We start from the raw sequence: 23,072 nt of genomic DNA, 5'->3' as shown, positions 1-23,072 counted from the left end.
AAAGGGACCCTCACACTTCTTGAAAGATCTTGCTATATCGGAAAACACATTTCTATTTTATTTTATATGGCCAATTTAACTAACCTCTGAGGGCAGTTGTGGAATAAGGCATGTAAATATGTCTTTCTTTAGGAATTGTTCTTTTCCTTAACATCATCATTCATATCTTTCCTCCATCATCCATCTTTCCTTAACATCATCTTTCCTCTTGATGCTGGAACTTAGTTAATGTATAGAAACTTCAGTTATTTTAGCCAAATACAAGGCAGGGACTTCTGCTCTCATCACCTCTTGACCTTCTTTCTAAGCCTGGAGTTTGAATTGGTGTGTGCATCTGTTTTTACTGATGACCTTGATCTTCTGATTCTCCCAAGCTTGGCCAACCATGCTAATGTCCCTCAGTGTCTGGGTTTCCCAAGCATTTCCCAGGAAACTTAGTACACTGGAATCTGTGTGAGTGTGAAGGCATTTGAAAGCCAGCAGATTCCTGTGACAGTGATTCATGAGATGCACTGATTTATTTGCAAAGCCCCTTCCCAGTGGCGGGATAGAAGAGGCCTTTCAGAGAAAACCACTACCTTCTTCCTCCATTCAGAACAGCCTGTCAGGGTGCTACACACTAGCTTTGTATGTAGGCAGTGGATCTCATTCATGAGGTGGTTCTTTTTGTGGGTAGGCGGTTGCTAGGATACAGACAGTCCTAACAACATCCTGGCAGTTGCCTTGTTCTTCAGCACGATGTGTCAGTTGAGAAACAGTGTTTTATTTCATTCACTTAACACTTTTCTGGTTAAAATTTCAAAAGCTTGAAGAAGGATCTTTCTTCTTCCGTAGACTCCATCTTTGTATAAACAGACCAAAGATGGAAAATCAGTCAAACTCAACACTGTCATAATATATAGCTGCCGACGCCAATCCTGTGTATTTGGGGCCCTTCCCTTATGCGGCTTAGAAACTTAACCAGAGGCAGAAGCTACCAGGGATCTCCTGGTGTTTTCTCACTCTCTCTGAAGCACATGGTTATTCTGTTTACTATAGAATTTTCAATACAAAGAGATGGAATCTCTCCTTGGTGTGCAGGGAAATTGCAAAGGTTACCGTCATTAATGTTCATTTGCCCAGGATGTGGAAATGTATAGCTTTTAGATTCAAGCAACTTGTTGAGAATTTTAAAAGCTCTAAGTGGATCGAAAGGCTTATCATGTTTTGGAAAAGAAATTTGAAAAATCGACTGGAACTTTTGTATTTCTTGGTTTTTCTAATGAATCATGGCAAAGAGTTCATGTAAGAGGCAAAAAGAAGGTTTATGAGGAAAAATTTCCATCTAGAATCTCGGTGCATATAAAAAGTACTCAACAATGCCTAAGAGAGGATAATAGTGACTGTCTTTCAATATTGATCTATTATCTTCTGGAACAGAAAGCTAAACAGAAGCATACTGCATGGATCTCCCTCTTTAACAGAAGCTATGCTGATGCATATGAAATGACTAGGTTTTATTACTCCTAACAGACAGGATGAAATGCCATTTTTGAAACAAAGGGTACATTTTAAACAGAGTGAGGTGTGGTGGATGCTTTACACATGTGGATGGATCCTGTCACAGGAAATAAGGGGGCAGTTTTGGATAGCTGGTTCTAGTGTCACACTTGCCTGTTGCCTTGCTTTGCAGGACAGAGTTCTCTCCTTAGTGGATGCGCTGTGCCTGGCGGGTGTGTCAAGCCTCAGCTTTTGAAATTGGTATCATCCAACTATGTAGCTGACATGAGTTGGTAGTGCTTATAGCATAGGGAAAATCTCTTAATATGTCTAGTTCTTTATGTTGAAAGCACCTTGAAAGTAGGACTGAGATTTCCTTTTATGTAAATTTTATGTAAACACCTTTCCTTTTATGTAAATTACACCAATGGATTAATTCAAATCAATTCAACAAATATTTTTTCAACATCAATTTTATGTTCTGATTGACAGTGGTGACATCACTGATCCAGATGTGCAGGGTATCCTGGGGGGACAGTGGAGTCCCCAGCTCAGAGGGCCTGGTGCGGGGTGGGCTGCAATTTATCTGATGACTCATGGACCATATTAGTTGGATTTGTCAAAACTAACTCTTCCAAAATACAAGTGGCTGAAAAACCTTCCTGCAAAGGAACTGAGGATTGCAGACAATGCTAATAATACAAGGCCAAGAGAATAATGAGGGTAGGACAGTGCTGACCCTTCTCTTCTTTCTGAAATAAGCTCTTTGTTGGCTGCATAAGAGGCAAAAATGATATAAATATCTTTAGATTTGACAAAAAATAAGAAAAAAAGAAATTAACAAGAAAGCCTGAAAAATGGATTTATGCTTATTATTAGTAATGATGAACTTTGCAACAAGTGTAAACTGGCCTCGAAATGTTAGCTAAGGGTAACGTGAAGTCATCAGGACAAGCGAGATATTTACAAATGAGTATCCAGAATGTGAAAACAACTTTTTGTGATTTTTACAGTCGTGTTCAAAGTTATGATATTTAAGGCTGTGTTTACTAGGCTTAATGATAATAAGTAAGAAGGCTGTCTTGAGGTTTCTGACATTATAGCAAAAATGGAAAAGCCTCATACTATTAGTGAAGTACATGTTCCTCTTGCTTCCTGCTGTGGTAAAACATAGCTAAAATAATACATGGAAAACCACATGACAACAGATTAAAATGTGTTCTTTTGTCAGCAAATACTATTGAGAACTTCACAGCATTACTGAAATTTTGAAGACATAAGTATTAGAAAAATGACACAGTGGAGTGAAAGTAAAGGTGTTTCTAACATATGTCAGCTTATGATATTTTCTAGAATCTAACAGTCAACATTTACTGAAAACTCACTATAAGTGAGGAAAAATTCTAAGCACTTGGTATGAATTAATTTATTTAGTCTTCATAATAATCCAATGAGGTAAGTACTATTATCATCTCCATTTTAAATATGAAGAAACTGAGGCACAGAGATGTTGAGTAATAAGCTGAAGGTCACACAGCTAATAGGTAGTGGAGCTGGCAAAGAGTCAACATGGGTGTTCTGTCTCCTATGCCAGTGATCTTAGCCACTCTTGTATGTGCCTCTCTGTTTCAACAATGAAATGCACAAAGGATTACAATCCTTTTTCATTGGCCAATAAAGGAAAAATATATCCGAGAAGAAATTCCTCAGTAGTCAATGACTTATTTATATATTAACAAATGTATTATGAAAAATATAGTCCAAGTGTACCCAGGGTGATGGGGCCACTTCATGTACTGGAACATCAGTAGAAAGGATTCTGGGGGAGGTCCCCGTGGGCCCTACGCTACAGTTCACCGTGGTCTAGCAGGGAGGCAGTGCCACAAGGAAGTTGACACTGGAATTGTACAAAGTGCTATGAGACATCCCTGGTGTCACTACTCCTGTGAAAACCAGACTAAACTGGATTCTTTATACACTTTGTATTGGCTGGGGAGTTACCATGAAAATATTTGCCCCACATGTTTTCTGCAGAGTCTCTTGAAGAAAAGCACTTAAGAGACCAATCAAATGTAACATATTTTTCTTTTTAAAAAAAGATAAATGTTTCACATTTTTTGACCCTTTCTGTGATGACAAATAGGTGTCACTAGCATGTTACTCAAAAAATAACTAAAACAACAGAACGTTATTCCTTCAAGTTAGAGGTGACATTCTGACGATGAGTGAGAAAGTGCCTGCTGGTGTAAGAAATCTGTGTGTGAAGGGAGCAGTGTGAAAACAGATGTTGGAAATGTTCCCACTGTCATGTGATTTGAAAGTTGAATCAATGTTAATATGTCACCTATTAAAAACCCACATCTGCACTCAAAAAAACCTGTAATGAGAATTTTCCAAACTATTTTTTAAAAACTTCTGAATAAAGAATTTTTGTCCCTTTTAATCCATTTGTTAAAAATATAAAATGCAAGACCTTCTGGTCAGTTTGCATTTACTGAGTGAAATCTAGGAAGATAGAAATTTGCTAGTCTAATTCAACATAATTTGTGAATAATTGATAGATGTAATTAAAAAGTATGTTTTGTGATTTTATACATATAGCCAGTGAAGCATTTCTTTCATTTGATATAGATGTGATTGTGAAACATCTGTTTTGTCTATGACAGCTATCAAAGACTAAGTATCAAAACATATTGAACTTTAAACCAGATTTTTGAATTCCTATGTCAAATTCAATCTTTTCAATAAATGCAAACTGATCAGAAGGGATCGCATAATCTCAGTTTTTAACATGCAGAGGGACTTTTGGGGCTGTGGGACATCCTCAACTGAAAATGTCCAGCAGACGGTAGAAAATATTGTGACAAAACTCAGAAGGCAGGTGAACAGTGATTTCTGAGTCTTGCCACATGTATGTGTGTGAAACATCTGGAAAAACTTTTCTAATGCTTTAATGTTGGTGAATGCATTTTAGTCTGGTAGCAGTTTAAATGAAATTGCACTTTAAATAAAACTGAGCGTAATTTATGCTCACAAGCTGAGGGATATTTAAACATGCTTACTTAAGATGAAGGATTACATACAGCACAGGAACCTTGTAACGGGGTTCACTGTTCTGAAAAACTGTGTCATTATGAGTTTTTTAAAAGTTATACTAAGCTGTGATATTAGCCAAGAGATAGGCACATAAATTAATGGAATGGACTAGAAGGTCCAGAAATGGACTCACACAAATATGATCATTTGATCTTTTTCAAAGGTGCAAAAGCAATTCAATGGAGAGAGGATAGTTTTTTCAACAAATGATGTTGGATCGATTAGACATCCAGTGAGCAACACAATGAACCTCAGCCTGAACCACACACCTTATACAAAGATTAACTCAAAATGGATCTAAATTTAAGATGCAAAACTATGAAAAAACATAGGAGAAATCTTTGTGTCCTAGGGTAAAGAGTTTTAGAAATGACACGAAAAGCATGATATACAAAAGAAAAAAAATTGATAAATTTTACCTCATCAAAGTGAAAACTTTTGCTCTGCCAAAGGGAATATCCAGAGGATGAAAAGACAAGCTGTGTGCTGGAAGAAAATATTTGCAAATCACATATCTGACCAAGGACTTGTATCCAAAATATATTTTTTAAAAGCCTTTCAAATGCAACAATAAGAAAAAAAATAACCTAGTTAAAAAATTGGCAGAGGACTTAAACAGACACTTCACCAAAAAGGATATAAGGATGGTAAATAAGTCTATGAAAAAGATGTTCAACATCATTAACTGTTGTAGGCTGAATATGGCCCCAAATATGCCTGCATCTTAATTCGTGGAACCTGTGAATGTGAGCTTACATGGAAGACGGGACTTTGCAAATGTGGCCTTGAGATGGGGTGATTACCCTGGATTCTCTAGGTGGATCCTAAATGTCATCACTAGGGTCCTTATAAGAGGGAGGCGAGAATGTCAAAGGAGGAAAAAGGTGATAGAATCAGAGAGAGATTTGATAATGCTACATTGTTGGCTTTGAAGTTGGAGAAAAGGGCCATGAGCCAAGGAAGGCAAGGAATGCATTATGTATGGGATGCACTATATTATAGGATGAGATATAAAATTATCCAGTTGGTGTAATTATGGGAATTTATTTAAAGGGACCCACTTTCTGATCAGTTCCTGGAACGTGGATTCAGAGAATCCAGCCTTGTGGAGAACATGCCTAGAACAGTGTTTCCTGAAGTGGAAACACTTGACGTGGTACACTACAAGATGCTAAATGATAAGAGTTCCTGGTGAATTCAGTTTGGGATAAGCAGTACAGCATGGTGTTTAAAAGCTAGAATCTGATCAGAAAGATGTGGCTTTAAATCCCCACTTTGTTATTTATTGGCCGTGTGACTTGTGGCAAGTTAACTACTCTAAACTCCAGTTTTTTCGTCTGTGAAATGAAGATGCTGAGAGCACCTCCCTCCTAGCGTTACCCAATTAAATGAAATAATGCATTCAATGTGCTACCCCAGAGAAAACACACAAGATGTTGGCTATGACTATTCTGATGATATTCACCACTAACGTTCTTGGAGAATCAAAATGTGTAATAGCACCTTAAAGACTCTTGGAAGTCCTGTTGAAAAAAACAAGTTTAATTTTGCAGAACCTGCTAGTCTCAGCTACTATCCTGAGGACCTGGGAGTAGACCTCTTAAGCTTGATAATGAGAATGCTGTTGAGGGTCAGGTAGAGGCTATTTTCTGCTTCGGATGACACGTTTCTACTACCACTCAGGGACTAGGGTGGCAATCTTCATTCCCATTTTTCAGGAAGCAAAATTGAGCCCCAGAGCTGTCCTGACAGAATTCAGATTTAAATTCACATCTCCTAGCTCCCTCTCTGGATGTATCATTTCTGAATCACCTGGCTCCTCTCTCTCCTGCCCTGAATGTTGATGTTAATGAATAAGCCGAGAACAAAGCTGTGACTGCCCAGAAATGAATGTGTGCCCTTTTAAGTACCTTAATTGAGAAAAGGAGATGGGGATAGTGTCTTAGAGTGAAATAAAACTTTCTGCACTTCATAAAACCCAAGATATCGTTCAAGTCAGCCCCTTGGGAGGTAGTAATAAATGACCCCTCCCAGGGCCTGACGGAGGAGCCGTGTGAGGAGCCATCAGGCTTTCTTCTGCCACCTCCATCAGTTTAAATCTAGATCTTCTCATAGTGTCATTGAATCCTTAAGGTCTGAGCTCCCCTTCACTTTCTTTGTGCTGTGAGCCAGCATCTGTCTCCAGACTTAGGGCAGGAAACCTGTGGTGGTGAGAGCAGGTGGCAGTGTTGGCATGAGAGAAGTGAGGGTTTCTTGTTAATCTGGGTGCCCGTATCATTTATGTGTTAACTAGGTCCCATGAGCCTTTGCACCCACGGGCCGCAGAAGACAGTCAGTTTCTCTCCTGGCTTACCTATGTGGGGCCACTCCCACAGACCCAGAGCAGATGGAGAGGTGACTGTTGTGAGATATTGTTTCTGCCACCCACTTCATCAAAACCTACTTCTCGTGACTGACCTGTGTGCCATGGAGGTCCCGGTTCTTGTAGTCACTAATAAAAGTCTTCACTATGCTCCAAGCATACCGGACTCCTTTTTGACTCCTGAAGTTCCCCTGCTAATCCCCAGAATGAGGAGTCAGGGGTTCCAGTTGATTTGCTGTGACCTCCATGCACATTTGTTTGTGTTCTTTAGAAATGATGTTTGATTTTCCATGCACTTCCCTCTTACCGAACCGAACCCAAAATAAACGGCGTGGGTTTTGACATGGGAAAGTTTAGCTGTTCAAACACACACCCCTGCTGACATTCAAATCCGAGGATTGTACCACACATCGAGGTTTATAGAGTCTTTGACAGTTCTGAAAAAACACTGACAGTTATCATTTCCAGTGGTAGTACAGAGTAATGACTATTACCAGGGCTAATTCTCAAAGTCTTTCATTTTCTCTTAAATCACATTACATTTCATGTCTACACATACTCAGCCCAGGCCCTGGTTGACATAAGATGATGCTGACAGTGTAGGAAAAATAAACAGTGTTTTGAGGAAGTGGAATTAAAATCAGTTACATAAGTAATATGAAGATTGTAACATCTTGATACATGGCAACCCAGACAGGCAGGAAAGAATCCTGGACTGGGAGGGCGGTGTCTGGGTTCATTAGAATTATCCAGCTCCCACCAGCTAACAAACATCATTGAATTTCCTCATCATTGAATTTTCCAAATTCACCAAGCTGCAAGAATAATCTGTAGTGTCCGTTCAAAGAGCGGATTCCTAGTCCTCAGCCCAGCCTTGCTGAACTGGGATCTCAAGGGAGGGGGTGGATCTGCAGACGACACACACACAGCACCCTGTGTGATGCTTTTGTACAAGCAATTTTGGGGAACACTGAATTAGGTAATGTCTACGGTCTTCCAGTTCTAAGAGGTTATGATAAACCCTGGAACCCTTTCCCACGAATGGGAAAAATCTAAAGATAAAATTTATTAGTTATCCTTACCTAGTATTTTACTAAATATTCTGTATTTGTTTTTTGAAAAATGCTGAAGTTAATGCTATGGTTTGTGCTTGATGAATCTAAGTATTCAGATTTCTCTTTTCTCTGTGATTTACTGACTTTAATATCTGGCCTATCTAGCTCATGGTGTTGTATTGTGGATAGTCAAGGTCAGGATGGGAAAGTTGGATGTTATTATTATTATTCCTGTTAGTAAAATAGGACAGACTCTGCTTGCATGAGTTCGATAGATCTGCTAGTGTCTTGGGCTTTGTTCCTGTTGGTAAAAGCCCAGACAGGTAAACAAAACAGAGTTGTTTCTTCATTAATGTATTGATTTATTCAAAAATTTGGAGTACCTGTTATGTACAAAGGATTGTGTTGTGTTTGGGGAGAGGAATATTAAAATGTTTAGAGTGCCTTTCTTTTCTCCTTTTTTTTTACCTGGAAACCTCCCATTTAGTAATACTTTTAAATGGATAAAATGTCCTCTCAATCTCATTCATACGTCAACGCATTACAAAAGTAATAATATGTGTTGGACACATTTATTCAGTTTAGAGAGAATACATGATACGCATTTCAAAGAGAGGGCTCCTGGCAATAAATCTACAGGCCTGCAGCACTCTGTGGCCCACAATTAGTAGCTATTGGTTTAGGATGCTTTTCCCTAAGTCTTCCATTCTCTCAGGATGCATTGCTATAGGAGAGGTGAGTTATAGCAACATTCTAGTCCATGGGTTCAAACCTGAACAGTGGCACCTGGTAGTGAGACCCTGTTGTGGGAAAATGCAATGGCAAATTACGTTTGTGCAGTGCTCCACAATTAATGAAATACTTTCATATCTATAATTTCATTTCTTTCCCCAACAATCCTCTGATATGGGTGGGGAGATCCTGTGGGGTGTTGAGAGAAGCTGGTGGAGCCAGGACTGGAAATGCCCTTTCCATTTCTCCTGTGACAGCTCTGATCTTACAACTGAGTGGCAGTGGAGAACGAGCTCCCTACACATCTATCTGTGCAGGAAAGCTTGTGTTGTGGAAAAGCTCTGGGAAGAGTGATTTGAGCTAATTCTCTTGCACATTTGTGCTAGCACTTATTTCAAACTAGCATGATCCTAACACTTCTCTCTTCCCCTTGTGTCTTGATTCTGACGTATCCTCTAACGTGGGGTTAATGTTTCCGGACTCTACAACAGAATCTCTGAGTAAGAGGATGTTACTCCATCATCTTGTTTAATCCTTAGGACAATAAACACATTATTATTATGCCACATTAACGTATTAAAATTTAATGTGAAAATGGGATGGAATAAACCCAGCAGGGGAAGCGAGACTATGTTAGAATTCTTCTCCAATCCCCCACTCATCCCAGTGGTTCCACAGTTATCTAAAGGCAGAATGGCAGCAGCCTCCTCACCCTCGGGCAGGAGAGACCAAGCATGCTAGCCTAGCTGCAGGGGATGAAACTATCCCTTGGCATCATCCTGGAGCATCAAAGGCAAGCTCTGTGTGGGGTCAGCCAGTCATTTGTGCTGAGGTTTCCAAAGAGAGGTATCAGTCTCCCAAGCAGGTGTTGCATACCTGGGAGTCAGAGTGGGTGGGTGCTATCACCTGGAACAGGACTGGACCCAGGTATAGGGTTGGGTACAGGGCAAGGGCCCACAGGAATCAAGAAATCCAGTGAGGCCCACTACCCAGATTTAGCAAATGAAAAAATGGGACACCTTGTTAAATTTGATTTCAGGGAAACAGTGAATAATTTTTTAGTGTAAGTAAGTCCCATGCAATATATATACAATTCACATTTAACTGGGCATTCTGTATTTTATGTGGCAATGCTAACAAGGACAAAATATTTCAGAGCTTTCACAGGATGGCATTTCAATTACTCCTGATTCCACTTAAGATCTCTAATTTTCTCAATCTTCTTCTGAACAGACCCTGAAGCCTCTGTTCATAAGGTAAGACTAGGAGGGAGGATCCATTTCCAAAATGATAACATCTTTTGGTAATAGATTACCAATTCACATAATTAAATTTTATGTTCATACAGACCCTTTCCACAATAGAATATAGTAGATGGTTTCTTTTTTTTTTTGGTGAGGAAGATTAGTTAGCCCCGGCCTAATATCTGTTGCTAATCCTACTCTTTTTGCTGAGGAAGAGTGGCCCTGGGCTAAAATCTGTGCCCATCTTCCTCTACTTTATATGGGACGCCGCCACAGCATGGCTTGATGTGCGGTGCGTAGGTCCACACCCAGGATCTGAATTCGTGAACCTTGGGCTGCCAAAGCAGAGCGCTTGAACTTAACCACTACACCACTGGGCCAGTCCTAGGTGGTTTCTTTTTGAACATAAAATGGCATTTTATAGATGAGTAGAAAGTATTTTTCTTTTCAAATAGTTCTTTTTTCATAATTTGGCAATGTTCATTTCTTACAATCAATTTATGGAGAAGGTGATTTATAAAATTAATTGTGAACATCTATAGGAACTCTTTATTCTCTATTACAGTAGTCTTTTTTAAAAATATAAAACCAGAAATTAAAAATTAATTCTGCTTGTATTGGCTGTCATGGAGAAGCATTTTGTGTAAATCAGATAAAATATCATTGAAAATACATAGTTTTGTTTCTTTCTCCCCACTCAGGTCCTGCACCCTTCTTAATTTTCTGCCATGGAAATAGTATCTTCAGGATTGATCTGGAAGGAACTAATCATGAGCAGTTGGTGGCAGATGCTGGCGTGTCAGTGATTATGGATTTTCATTACAACGAGGGAAGAATCTATTGGGTAGATCTAGAAAGACAACTCTTGCAAAGAGTTTTTCTGAATGGGACAAGGCAGGAGGTAAAGTACCGTTTCCCACAGTGTTGGAGGGATTTTTGTACAGGCCGACAAATACAATATAATGAGTCCATGATGTATAGATGAAAATCACATCACAATTCAAAGGTGTGTCTGGCATTTGTTGGTATTTATTTAACCTGCATCTGTGGTATCATGTTATTGAACAAGCCCATGAATACGGCATTGATATTCGGAAGCTCTGAAAAGGAGAAAGTGAGGATGTTAATGTAATTTTGAAAATATTTAAGTTTATTAAGTCAGATCACCATTTTACGGTTAAAACAGATTATTTACATGATTCTTTTCTACTCCAGTGGTTCTCAGCTGGGGGTGATTTTGCAGCTCAGGGGACATTCGGTAGTATCTGGAAACGTTTTTGGTTGTAGCAACTGGATTGGGGAAGAGGGAGGATGTGCTACTGGAGTCTAGTGGGCAGAGGCCAGGGATGCTGCTAACATCACGCCACAGGCAGGATCGCTCCCACATCAAAGAGTTATAGGCCCAAAGTGGCAACAGTGCTGAGGTTGAGAAACCCCGTTTTATCCGTATAAATCTCTGTCATGGGTTTTTGCACCTGATATTTAGGAAGAAAAAAAATTTTTTAAATTTTATTCTCAAGGTGTTTGCATGCTGGAAAAAGAATAATAAAGCAGATGACAGATATAAAGCATTTTGCTTCAAGACATACAAAAGATCTTTACTCTTTCTTTTTGACTGGTACAACCCTTAAAGCAGTCCCAGGAGGAATGTTCTCTGTTCCTGGGAGATGGATTACAGAGAGCATGTGACTAGGGAAACCTAAAGCGTTTATTCCCAACACAAAGTGCCCACTGTTCGCTTTTTTAAAAATAAACCTTTCTCCCTCCAGTTATTCTTAAAAGCTTCAATTAGGTGCTAATCTGTTTTATCACATCTCTAATATGTGCTAATCTCACTTTTAACAGGGGTGACTACACATTATTCTCCAGCCATCTGTAGAATAGTTTCAAAACCTTGAGCCTAAGAGTCTAGAGGGTGTCCTGTTACAGAACAGGAAAATACATCAAATAGTTGTGAATTTATGTCAAGGCATTGGGAAAGGATTGGCCTGAAGACTAAAATCCACCATTATATTCACTCCTTTGGGTTAAAACATTGTTTGTAAAGGACAGCCATTAAAATGCAAACAATTTGCCTGGGTGAGCTATATATTAATATATTAGCAATTGGTTGAATGGATTGGCCAGATTACTTTGAGATCTAGGACTAGCACAGGCCGGTGAAATCGCTCCATCTGCCCAACTCCGAGTTCAGTGACGTCATGTCCATAGCTGGAAGCGGTGATTTTGGGAATATTTACACCACGGAAATCTGTCACGGTACAAATCAGGGCTTCTCCCCACCTCCCACCCTCGACCCCTCAAGAGGACCCTTTACCTGCACATGCTGGAATTAGGAGATAACAGAGGTTTTTGTTTGCTTGTTTTTTTTTTTTTAATTTTTTTTTTGAGGAAGATTGGCCCTGAGCTAACATCTGTTGCCAATCTTCCTCTTTTTCTTTGTTCCTCCCCAAAGCTCCTATACATAGTTGTATATCCTAGTTGTAGGTCCTTCTAATTCTTCTATGTGGGACGCCGCCTCAGCCTGGCTTGGTGAGCCATGAGCAGGTCCGCGGCCAGCATCTGAGCTGGCGAACCCTGGGCCACTGAAGCGGAACGTGTGAACCCAACCACTACACCACGGGGCTGGCCTCTTGTTTACTTGTTTCTATCACAAGAGAGCAGGAAACACTGCCTACCCAAGAGGCATAAAGAGAAGCCCTGCTCTTCGGGTCATGCGTCCTGGCGTGGGGACTTGTAGAAAGAGAGGGGCCTGATGGAGGAGGAGGGGCCAGCAGTAAAATGGGGCGCTAGAGAGCAGTTCACCTGCTTCCTAGTGCTATGCACAAATTCCAAGGGAATCCTGACAGAAGTTGGCCGGGCTTGGAATTGGGTTCCGGTCAGAAGTTGGAAAACTCCGTTAGCAAATGCAATTGAATGAATTGTCTGTGAAGGAGCATCAAAATTCCACTGTTACTATAGTTGAAATTAATACGTTATGGTCGATTGCCTAATTTCAATAAGTGTAGGATAATTTTCCATTTCAAAGCTATGACATAAATATTATGCCCAGAAATATTCACATGGGAGGGTTAGCATTAGTGCATCCAAACAATGCCACAGTGACTGTGACTATTTCATCACTTAAATACTTTGGGGAATGTGCAAAAATGACAAGTGTTTAAAAGAATAGACTTTCATAAAAATAAAACAATTTTGTTGTGAATGGGGAAATATTAATAACAATTTTGAAATTCGATTTTACAGAGAGTATGCAATATAGAGAAAAATGTTTCAGGAATGGCAATAAATTGGATAAATGAAGAACTTATTTGGTCAAATCAAGAGGAAGGAATCATTACAGTAACAGATATGAAAGGAAACAATTCCCGTGTTCTCTTAGGCACCTTAAAATATCCTGCAAATGTAGCTGTTGATCCAGTAGAAAGGTAAATTCTGTTGTTTTCAGACATTGAAATATAATTCAAAATCTGATGAAAATGCGTGGAATCATAACATTTTGAACTGAAAGGGGCCTTCTCTTTGAGACCCAGGCCCTGTTTTACAGTCCACAACACCATTTTCAATAGGGCGGCAGCCTGGATTTGAACCAGGGCAGGCTTCCTCTACAAATAGTGCTCCTCACCACCAGGGTTCCCTGCTATAGAGGCGTCATTCTCCTTCTAACTTGAAATCACGTGGGATTTCCATCACAGAGCAATAAATACTTGTCGAATCGAATTTTCATTCAAAATAGTCAGGCTCGTCCTGTGCAGACATCCGGGACTGCTGACCCTCTGAGAGAGTGGGCCGTTGAAGTGACCTCACATTCGGTTATGCGTCTCTGTAATACGTTTGCCCTCAGGTTTCTATTCTGGTCTTCAGAGGTAGCCGGCAGCCTCCACAGAGCCGATCTCAATGGTGTGGAAGAGAAGATTCTGCTAGAGACATCAGAGAAAATAACAGCCGTGTCATTGGATGTGCTTGAGAAACGGCTCTTTTGGATTCAGTCCGATAGAGAAGGAGGCAACTCTCGCATTTGTTCCTGTGATTATGATGGAAGTTCTGTCCGTCTCAGCAAACATCTTACACAGTAGGTTCTGCTTTTGGTACAAAATAAAACAATTGCCATTTGAAGTTTGTGTGATAAATTAATTTTACTTTTGTCAGCTAATCTGGAATAGTGCTTTAGTACAGATTTCGGAGTCCAAAGGACTTGAGATCAGGTCTCAGATTTACCATTTATTAGGTGAGTGACTTTGGGCAGGTTACGTGACTTCTCTTGTCCTCAGTTTCCTTTAACATGGGATAATAGTAGTGCTAATTTCTTGGGGTTGCTGTGAAGATTAAGTAAATCAACGCAAATAAAAATAACAGAATATTTGGCATGTAATAATAAGTTTCCACATGTTGGTCGTAGTTATTCTTTTTGGAATTAGGATTTCATAGATTTTGTGAAGCACCTATCTTTAAGTTGATTTGCTGTCTTGCCAGTAACCAACTCTCCAGCTTGTGGCAAGAGGCAGAAATTAGTCTAGTGTGAAATGGACAAAACCAGAAATTCATGCTTATTCTGTTCCTATTGTATTTCCATCACACTTAACGTGCTGATCAGCAAAAAAATGAGACAATGAATCTGGAAATTATATCCTATTAATTCAGCTTATGACTACATAAATAAAATTTTCAACTTGACATGTCTCTAAACCTAAATGAGAAACAATTGAAAATTGTTGAGTGATTAATATTCATACAATAAATTGAAATGAAGTGCAAGTTTAATAAGCCCAGGAGGAAATGTTCTGCCATTGTCTGTTTTTTCCTGTTGTTTTTTAGGCACAATTTGTTTGCAGTGTCCCTTTTTGGTGACCGTATCTTCTACTCAACGTGGAGAAAGAAGACAATTGGGATAGCTGACAAACACACTGGGAAGGATGTGGTTAGAATTTACCTCGGTCCGTCCTCTGTACCACCTGCTGGAATTAAAGTTGTGCATCCACTGGTGCAGCCCAAGGCAGGGGGTGATGCGCCGGCGTCTGGTGAGTCACCTTTGACCTCTAACAGGGTCTGGCACTTGGTCTACACCTGTCTACTGGCTCAAGCCGGACAGTTAGGGGTCATCCTTTATTTCTCCCACTGCCTCACTCCTAATTTCCAGTCTACCACCAAATCCTTTCCATTCCTACCGCCTAAATACATCTCAAATGTACGCTTCTTTACCGCCACCACCATAGTCCAAGCAACCAGCATTTCCTGCCTGGCCTATTGCAATAGCCACTCAACTAATCTTGCTGTTTTCCCCTCTTGCCTGTAAATAGTTAATCTGATCCACTAACGCCCCTGCTTAAAATCCTTCAAAAGCTTTCCTTTGCATTTAGATTGAAGTGCAAGGTTTTAGCAGGCCTAGCGGTACTTGACCACCCTGATCTAGCACTCTCTCATCCTCCCTCACGGAAACTAACACGTCTTTCCATGGTTTCTCAGACACCCCAGCTCCCTCAGCCTTCAGGCTTTGGCCGTCACTCTTCCCTCTCCCAGACTTCTCCTCAGTTCTGAGCTTAAGAGTCCTGTCCTCAGATAGCCGTTCTCTGGTCCTCCAATCAGAGGAGGCCCCTTCACCTCCTGTTTTTCTCTCATTCTCCAAACATTGAACTCATCGCAAGGTGTAATTACATATTACTTTGCTTTCTTTTTTATTTTCTCTCCCACTTGATTATTGATGCTGTGGAGGCAGGGACCCTGTCTGTTATTTATTTATTTAAACCACCCTATGTGGTTATTTATTTCTATATAAAGAATTTTAGATAATGTTAGTCAAATGAATGAATTGACTGAATCTAGTCACAGTCTCAAATTTCTCTTTCAAATGTAGTCTTCTCTGTTTGATTTTGATTTTGTTAGATATAATTTTTTTAAGGTGGGCTCTGCAATATGGCATATATACCACATAAATGATGTTACACTAACATTTGCTTTATGTAAAAGTGTTATTTCAAGAAGTCTTTAAAATATTTTTAATTTTATCCCCAGCTAGCCTTGTGAGGTTCTGAAGCAGAGATGGAATTGTTTGTTTTCTCTTCTTCCTGCCTGCTGGATGCGGCTAGGGTTTGGTAACAGTGTGGGAAGTGGTAGGGACAGTGAGTCCCCGCCATGGTTAGTGTATACACGTGTTTGTACCTGCCCTAGACGTGGCTCCTGAAGACAGCCGTGGAGACTGAACAGGGGCACAGGCATGAGATTGCTGAAGGCAGGCCAGAATCTAGGGGAATCAACATAATTATTTCTTATATCTGCAAGCAAGTAACTAATAGTGCAAATGCTTTTTATCTGATTTCTTTAAAAATTTAGATAGAAACTATAATTTAACTTGTATAATGATTATGTTTTCAATGCAACTAATGAGGAACTGCCAAGAATAAAATAAATTCCAAGAGATGAAGTGTTTATTCAGATAAGTTATTTTTTAAAAATTGATTTACTTGAATTTACAGAGTGAGAGTTGTGGGGAACAATTCAACTGTGGGTTGCAGCACAACATTAAATACAACGACCTAATGTCACCACTATCAAATAGATGGTGACCGTATTCCACACATGAAGGCAGTGAATCTGATACACTGCCAGACACCTTCCATGGGAAATTTTGACTCAAGCTGTCTTCACGTACAACTCATTGTCCAAGTGGTGATGACTCGCAACAAATTAGAACCAACAAGTACTATGAATGAGTAATTATTGAGTCTCATTAATAGTTATAGATATGTCCACCCTCATCCTCATCACCATCGCTTACATGTATATGGAACCTCATAGTTTCCAAAGTCTTTTCACGGGCATTATCTTATTTGTTCGTTACAGCCACATTGTGAGGCAGAAAGGTCAGCGATTATTGTACTCATTTCATAACTGAGAAGTCCGAAGCTTAGAGAAATAGAGTGACTTTTCCGGAATTACACAGCTTGTTAATGCTGGATTTTGGAAAAAATTCCTGGTGATCGGTCTGCCAGTTTAGTGTTCTTTCTGCTATAAACACTTCAGCTCTTCACCGTCCTTCATGATTACTCAGCCTGCTCTTTGATAGGCAGTTCAAACAGGATAATTAAAAGCATGAATTTTGGAAGAAAATCTATAACGATTCATTACAGAACAGCTTCAAACCCCGTGGCAAATAACAGAATTTGGTTGGGAAGCCACTGCCGGCGGCAGAGCTACAGGCAAACCTGGAATCTAGATGGCAGTTGCCATTGGAGATATTGGCTGCAGGTATGGACCAAAGGGTGGGCTTCGCCTGCGCTCCGAGTGCAAAGGACGTGTGGCTTCCAGAGCGCCGCTTCTTTGGCTGTCGTTCAGCAGGTTTACGTGGTTTGAGTGCCTCGAGCGCAGGAACTCTTCACCCGGGATTTAGGGGCTGTGACTCTTTCCATTGTATGTGTGAGATGAAAATATGCAATTGTCCGCCTAGGATACGGTATATAACTTTCATCGGTTCTTCATCATTACTTCCTGCAAAATGCCTAAACTATCATTTGTCAAAGCATGTTCTACAGAACACTAGTTCTGTGGGATTTAATGGGGTTTTTTTTGGGGGAAAAAACATTTCAGGGTCAAATGATTTAGACGGGCTGGGTTAAATGAAGTTAAACAGGTTGTTTTTTCCTCAAGTAGAGATTTCTCAGAACCACTCGTGTGGTTATGTGCATTGTTAACCTCTAAGGGCCAGACAACCTCCGGCATTCTTGTACTTTATTTCCCACGCAGTGGCCCACTTGACTCCTGAATATATTATTTCTAGCCCAGACCTTTTTCTTGAGATCTAGACCAATTAAAAAACACACACACTGAGGCATAGTGAGAGTTAAGCTGCAGAGAAAAGTGATTTAAAGCATGGGGGATTTATTCATAGTATACAAAAGGGAGGGGCCCCGGTGAAGACCAAGGGCAGGGGGCGCTTACAAAGGCAGAGTCACAGAGCTTCACAGGGAAGACTGATTTGTCCTTAAACAAGCCCTTGGCTCTGCCATTCGGATGGGCTGGTGATGGAGGAGTTTGATGCAGCCAATCACAGAGCCCAAGTCAAGGTAGCAGAGTCACTGTTTCACCGTCGGGCTGGTTTTCGGATGCTTCTGACCAGTTTCCTGAGAGCCGTCACTCTGGTCCCGCCTCTGGGCTGCGCCTGCTTGCTGTCTGCACCCTCCAGGCTCAGGGTCCTGCAGTGGGCACCTCGGATGTACGCATTCAGGCTCGGTGAACGTTTCCTTATCAAGGCCCGTATATTTATCTGCCTTCTGAGCATTTCTACTTGGATTTTTTGCAAGTACTTCGGGCGCAAAAGAAATACCTGCCCTCCCAACTTTCACCTCCCTCCTCCCCAGCTCCTCTCCCTGCAGTGTCCCGACCTCAGTGAGTGGCATCTCACCTCCCTCTCCCAAGACAGAAATCTACGCGTGGTCCTTTCTTCCCTCCTTCTCACTCCCACCCATGAACTCAATCTCCAAGTCCTAACAATGCTCCCGCCTACGGTCCAAACACTTGGGCCCTCTCGGCAGCAGTCCAGCCCTGGGGTCTGCTTAATTAGTCTCCCTGCCTCCCTTTTCTATGCTGCAGGGAGCATATCCCTTCGGAAAGGAGAATCCAGTCATGTCATTCCCTGGCTAAAGCCAGTTGACAACTCTCAGTTGCTAATAATGGAAGTCCAGTCTCTCTATTTAACCCATTCCCAGGGCGCTCTGCTCATCTCTCAGCTTCATCTCTCACCATCTTCTGCTTTACAGCCGTCCTCGAAGATTACTCTCCTCCCACAGTCACACCCACTCCCTCCTCCAGGCCTTTCCACACACTCAGAAGCACTCTTTCTCCTTCTCTGCGCTGGCTCACTCTCCTCATCCTCTGAGAAACAGCTCCAACATCACTTCTTTCAGGAACGCCTTCCCTGACCCACTCACCGGGAGCCTTCGTGGGCTGTTCTCAGAGAAGAATCTCAGGCTTCCCCAGTCTCAGGGCACTCATGCTCGGCCGTGTCTGTCCTCCTAAACTCCCTTAGTCCTGTGAGGACAGGGAATACAGCTCTCCAGTGCACTCCCATGGCCTAGAGGACGTTTAATAACAAGAGTTTAAAGAAAACAAACTTTGGCACTCTCTCCCCTAAATAGTAAGGAACAAGGTCTAAAGATATTTAATATCTAAGTACACGTTGTCTTCCTTACATGTTGTAAGCCCCACTTGCCCTTGATTGGAGAGACAGTCTTCACCGGGGCCCCTCTCTTTTGTATGTTATGAATAAATCCCCAGCGTTTTAACTCACTTTTCTCTGCAGCTTAACTCTGCAGCAGATCTTTGCAGGTTCGCTCTCACTATGCCTCAGAATCTTTTTCTTTTTTTCAATTGGTCTAGATCTGAAGAAAGAGGTCTGGCTAGAAATAATCGATTTGGGAGTCCCATGGGCTGCTGCATAGGAAATAAAATAGGAAAATGCCACAGCTTGTATGGCCTCTAGAAATACTGGAAATGCCCGTAATTATTGAGTGTGTACAGAATGATCTGCTCGGGGCTATTCCTACATTATCTCACTTAATCTTTACAACAACCCTGTGAATTAGGTGTGATTGTTAGTACCATTTTATAGATGAAGAAGCCAAGGTTTAGAGATGTCACAATAGCTTGCTTAAGGTCACACGGAGGCAGAATCGGGATTTGAACCCGGGCAGAGTGACACCATGCTGCGTCCCCAACTACATTCTCACTGGGATCTATCATTTCACGTCTTACAGTTGCCTTATTTGTTTTGGGAAAACCTGTAATTCAGCATATTATTGTCTATCCATGGCCTCCTGGTAGTTAAATGTTTCAGTTTGCACAGATCATAGGGCCAAAACCTTATTTCTCTTTCTTTTAAAAAATATTTTCTATTTTAGGAACACAGAAAATCTCCTCTCTCTCTCTCTCTTTCTCTCTCTCTCTCTCTCACACACACACACACACACACACACACCCACACACACTCACACTTCTCTCCGGCTATCTGAAAACAGATAAAGAATGGAACTCACATTTTTGTTGGCATGATAGATCTTACTAGGCAGCGGTGCTCTCTGGCTGCCCTGACACCTGTGCTATTGCATGAATCTCAGAGCCAGTGTGGGAACTTCTTTGCGTACGATGTTAATGACATTATTTCAAGCTCAACTTCTGGGAATTTTGCAACTAGTTTTACTGCTCACAGATATTATTTTATAAAAGTTCAAATTTTTACAAAGAAGTTCAAATATTTTGCTTTCTTCTGTATTCTTTAAATGTAGATTCCAGTTTTAAGCTCAAAAGAGAGTTTCAAAAGCATATTCTTTGGAAAATGAAGGGTATCTATCATCAACGCTGTGTAAAATACTTTGCATTCATTTTATGCACAAAATTTTTGCTGAATTTAATTTCGAGAGTTCATGAAGGAGAATTGCCTCCACCTGGAAACGTACCTGCTAATGGAAGTGATTAGTGTAGCTAAAACTGTCCAGGTGGGACTCTGATTCATTTTGATTATGTCATTGCTGGAGCGCCTACCGTAAACCTTTGGTTATTTGGAAACTTCTGGAAAAGAATGATCCTAGATATAAGGTTTTTTCAGATAATTTTCTTTCCAATTTTTTTTTGTGGTGTAATACACACAAAATTTTCCATCTTAACCATTTTTTTTTTTTTGTGAGGAAGATCAGCCCTGAGCTAACATCCATGCTAATCCTCCTCTTTTTGCTGAGGAAGACCGTCTCTGAGCTAACATCTATTGCCAATCCTCCTCCTTTTTTTTTTCCCCAAAGTCCCAGTAGATAGTTGTATGTCATAGTTGCACATCCTTCTACTTGCTGTACGTGGGACTCAGCCTCAGCATGGCTGGAGAAGCGGTGCGTTGGTGCACGCCCAGGATCCGAACCCGGGCCGCCAGTAGCGGAGCGCTCGCACTTAACCGCTAAGCCACGGGGCCGGCCCCTCTCAACCATTTTTAAGTGTACAGTTCAGGGCATTAAGTACCTTTACGTTGTGCAACCATCACCACCATCACTCCATAGCTCTTTTCATCTTGTAACACTGAAACTCTATACCCATTAAACTATAACTCCCCCCAGCCCCTGGCAACCACCATTCTACTTTTCATCTTTATGATTTTGACTACTCTAAGTACCTCTTATAAGTAGAATCATACAGTATTTTTCTTTTTGTTACTGGCTTATTTCACTTGGTATAATATACTCAAGATTCATCCATGTTGTACCCTATGTCAGAATTTCCTTCATTTTTAAGGCCGAATAATATTCCATTGTATGTATATATCACATTTTGTTTATCCACTCATCTGTTGATGAACACCATCTTTTAGCTATTGTGAATAATGCTGCTATGAACATGGGTGTACAAATACCTCTTCAAGACCCTGCTTTCACTTCTTTTGGGTATATACCCAGAAATGAATTGCTGGATCACATGGTAGTTCTATTTTCAATTTTTTGAGGAACCACCATGCTGTTTTCCACAGTGGCTGTACCACTTCACTTTGCCACAACAGTTTCTACTTCTCCACATCCTCACCAATGCTTATTTTCTGTTTTCATATAATTTTAAATTCAGATACCCAGAGCTCTGTTATTTTTCATAGGAATCTTAGCAAAATGTGGATGGCTGTATCTTCCTAACATTATTTATAGTTACTCACATTTCCTTAACGACTAGGGTCATGTTGACACAGACACATGCCATTAGGGCAAGCACAGGGCTGGTTTGAGGCAAAGCTGGGGTTTTAGTGCAGGTTTGCCTGACACCACATGGCTGCCAGTTGCAATGCCTGTTAAATACTTGGAATGGCTCTTTGTCATTTTTCTGTCTTCTTTCTTGCTGTCAGCTCTCACTTCTTGCTGATTTCCACATGCCTGGCTGTGGCCTCTGTTTATTTTCTAATCTGAGGCCTTTTCTTGTCATTTGTTTGTTGAGGAAACCAGGTCATTTGTCCTGTAGAATTTTCCACATTCTGGATTTTGCAAATTTTATCCTCATGGTGTCATTTAACACGATTCTGTATTTCCTGTAAACCTGTAGTTTTGACCCAGAAGCCTGACCAGATTCTGATTTTTTGCGAGAATACTTTATGGGTGGTACTGCTGGTGGTACTGCATGCTTCCTCTTGATCACTCGGGGGGGGCCCGGAGTGGCTGGTTCCTGTTATTTTTGTGATGTCCAAGATTCATCAGTGGTGCTGGGTATTGCCAGCCTGGTCCATCCATTGGAAAGTTTCCCATCAGCCTTTCACATAATGCTTTCAGAAGCTATTGATTATCATTGCCTAGAGCCATGTTTCCATTAGAGGCTCAAAATGATGACATTCTAATTCTATCATCGCTTATGCGTTTATTAGCTGAAGAACTTTTCCACATGAGCTATATGACTTCCCTGAAGAGGCTCTTTTATAGGAAAGGTAAATTAAATTTTGGATTCTTTCCCTTAATTTATCTCTTTTCATCATAAAGGGTTAGTGCATCCTCCAAAGGTGATCTTTTTTTTAAAGCATCTTTATAAACGCATGGATTTAAAAAGTATTTGGCATGTTTCCATTCATGGCAGTTATTATCATTTTGACATGCAAAGTGTACCGTCTTTCTCCAGGAGGAGCCCTGGTTTGAGGCTTCTAGTCTTTGTGGGAGAGCTGACCAACGGGGTCATCTCACCTGTCTCTCCCCGTTGTTGACACTGGGGGTCTGGAATGCTGGGCTAAGGCTATGACTGGGCTCAGCAAAAGGAACGCTGCAATCATGCAGCCACTTCTGCCATCGAGGTTGCAATGGGGGTGCAGTGGTGACAATGGGAGTGGAGGCATATACACCTGTATTTCCATCTTCTTGCTGGGCTGGCCAAACTTGTCAGAAAGGGGCATAAAATAAGGAAAGACTGAGTGGGCCTGAGGGGCTCTTCTGAGAGTTAAAAGCATTTATTTTTTTAACTGTTCAGAGGTTGTTGATTTGTTTACTGCTGATTCTTAGAGGGATTCAGATGGATAAGAATACCAAGTAGCTGAATTCTGGCTAAGTGATTTTTTTTTTTTTACTGTATTTAGGAATTCCAATAGCATAGAATGACTGTTCTTGTTATTTT

At 40.8% G+C, this 23,072-nt stretch overlaps 1 protein-coding gene across 1 annotated transcript in view; it reads left to right on the top strand.

Annotated features, from left to right (window-relative positions):
• EGF (epidermal growth factor) overlaps positions 1-23,072 on the top strand; it is a 78,633-nt gene that overhangs the window by 6,620 nt on the left and 48,941 nt on the right. Inside the window, 4 exon segments of the mRNA XM_004426580.3 lie at positions 10,670-10,869; positions 13,215-13,396; positions 13,813-14,040; positions 14,784-14,986. Of these exon segments, the coding sequence (XP_004426637.1) occupies positions 10,670-10,869; positions 13,215-13,396; positions 13,813-14,040; positions 14,784-14,986 (813 nt within the window).

This window comes from Ceratotherium simum, chromosome 12 (genome assembly GCF_057802395.1).
Source record: "Ceratotherium simum simum isolate JZ-2026a chromosome 12, ASM5780239v1, whole genome shotgun sequence".
Lineage (NCBI taxonomy): Eukaryota > Metazoa > Chordata > Mammalia > Perissodactyla > Rhinocerotidae > Ceratotherium > Ceratotherium simum.
Note: the sequence above shows the minus strand (reverse complement) of the source record. Positions and strands in the feature narration are given on the sequence as shown.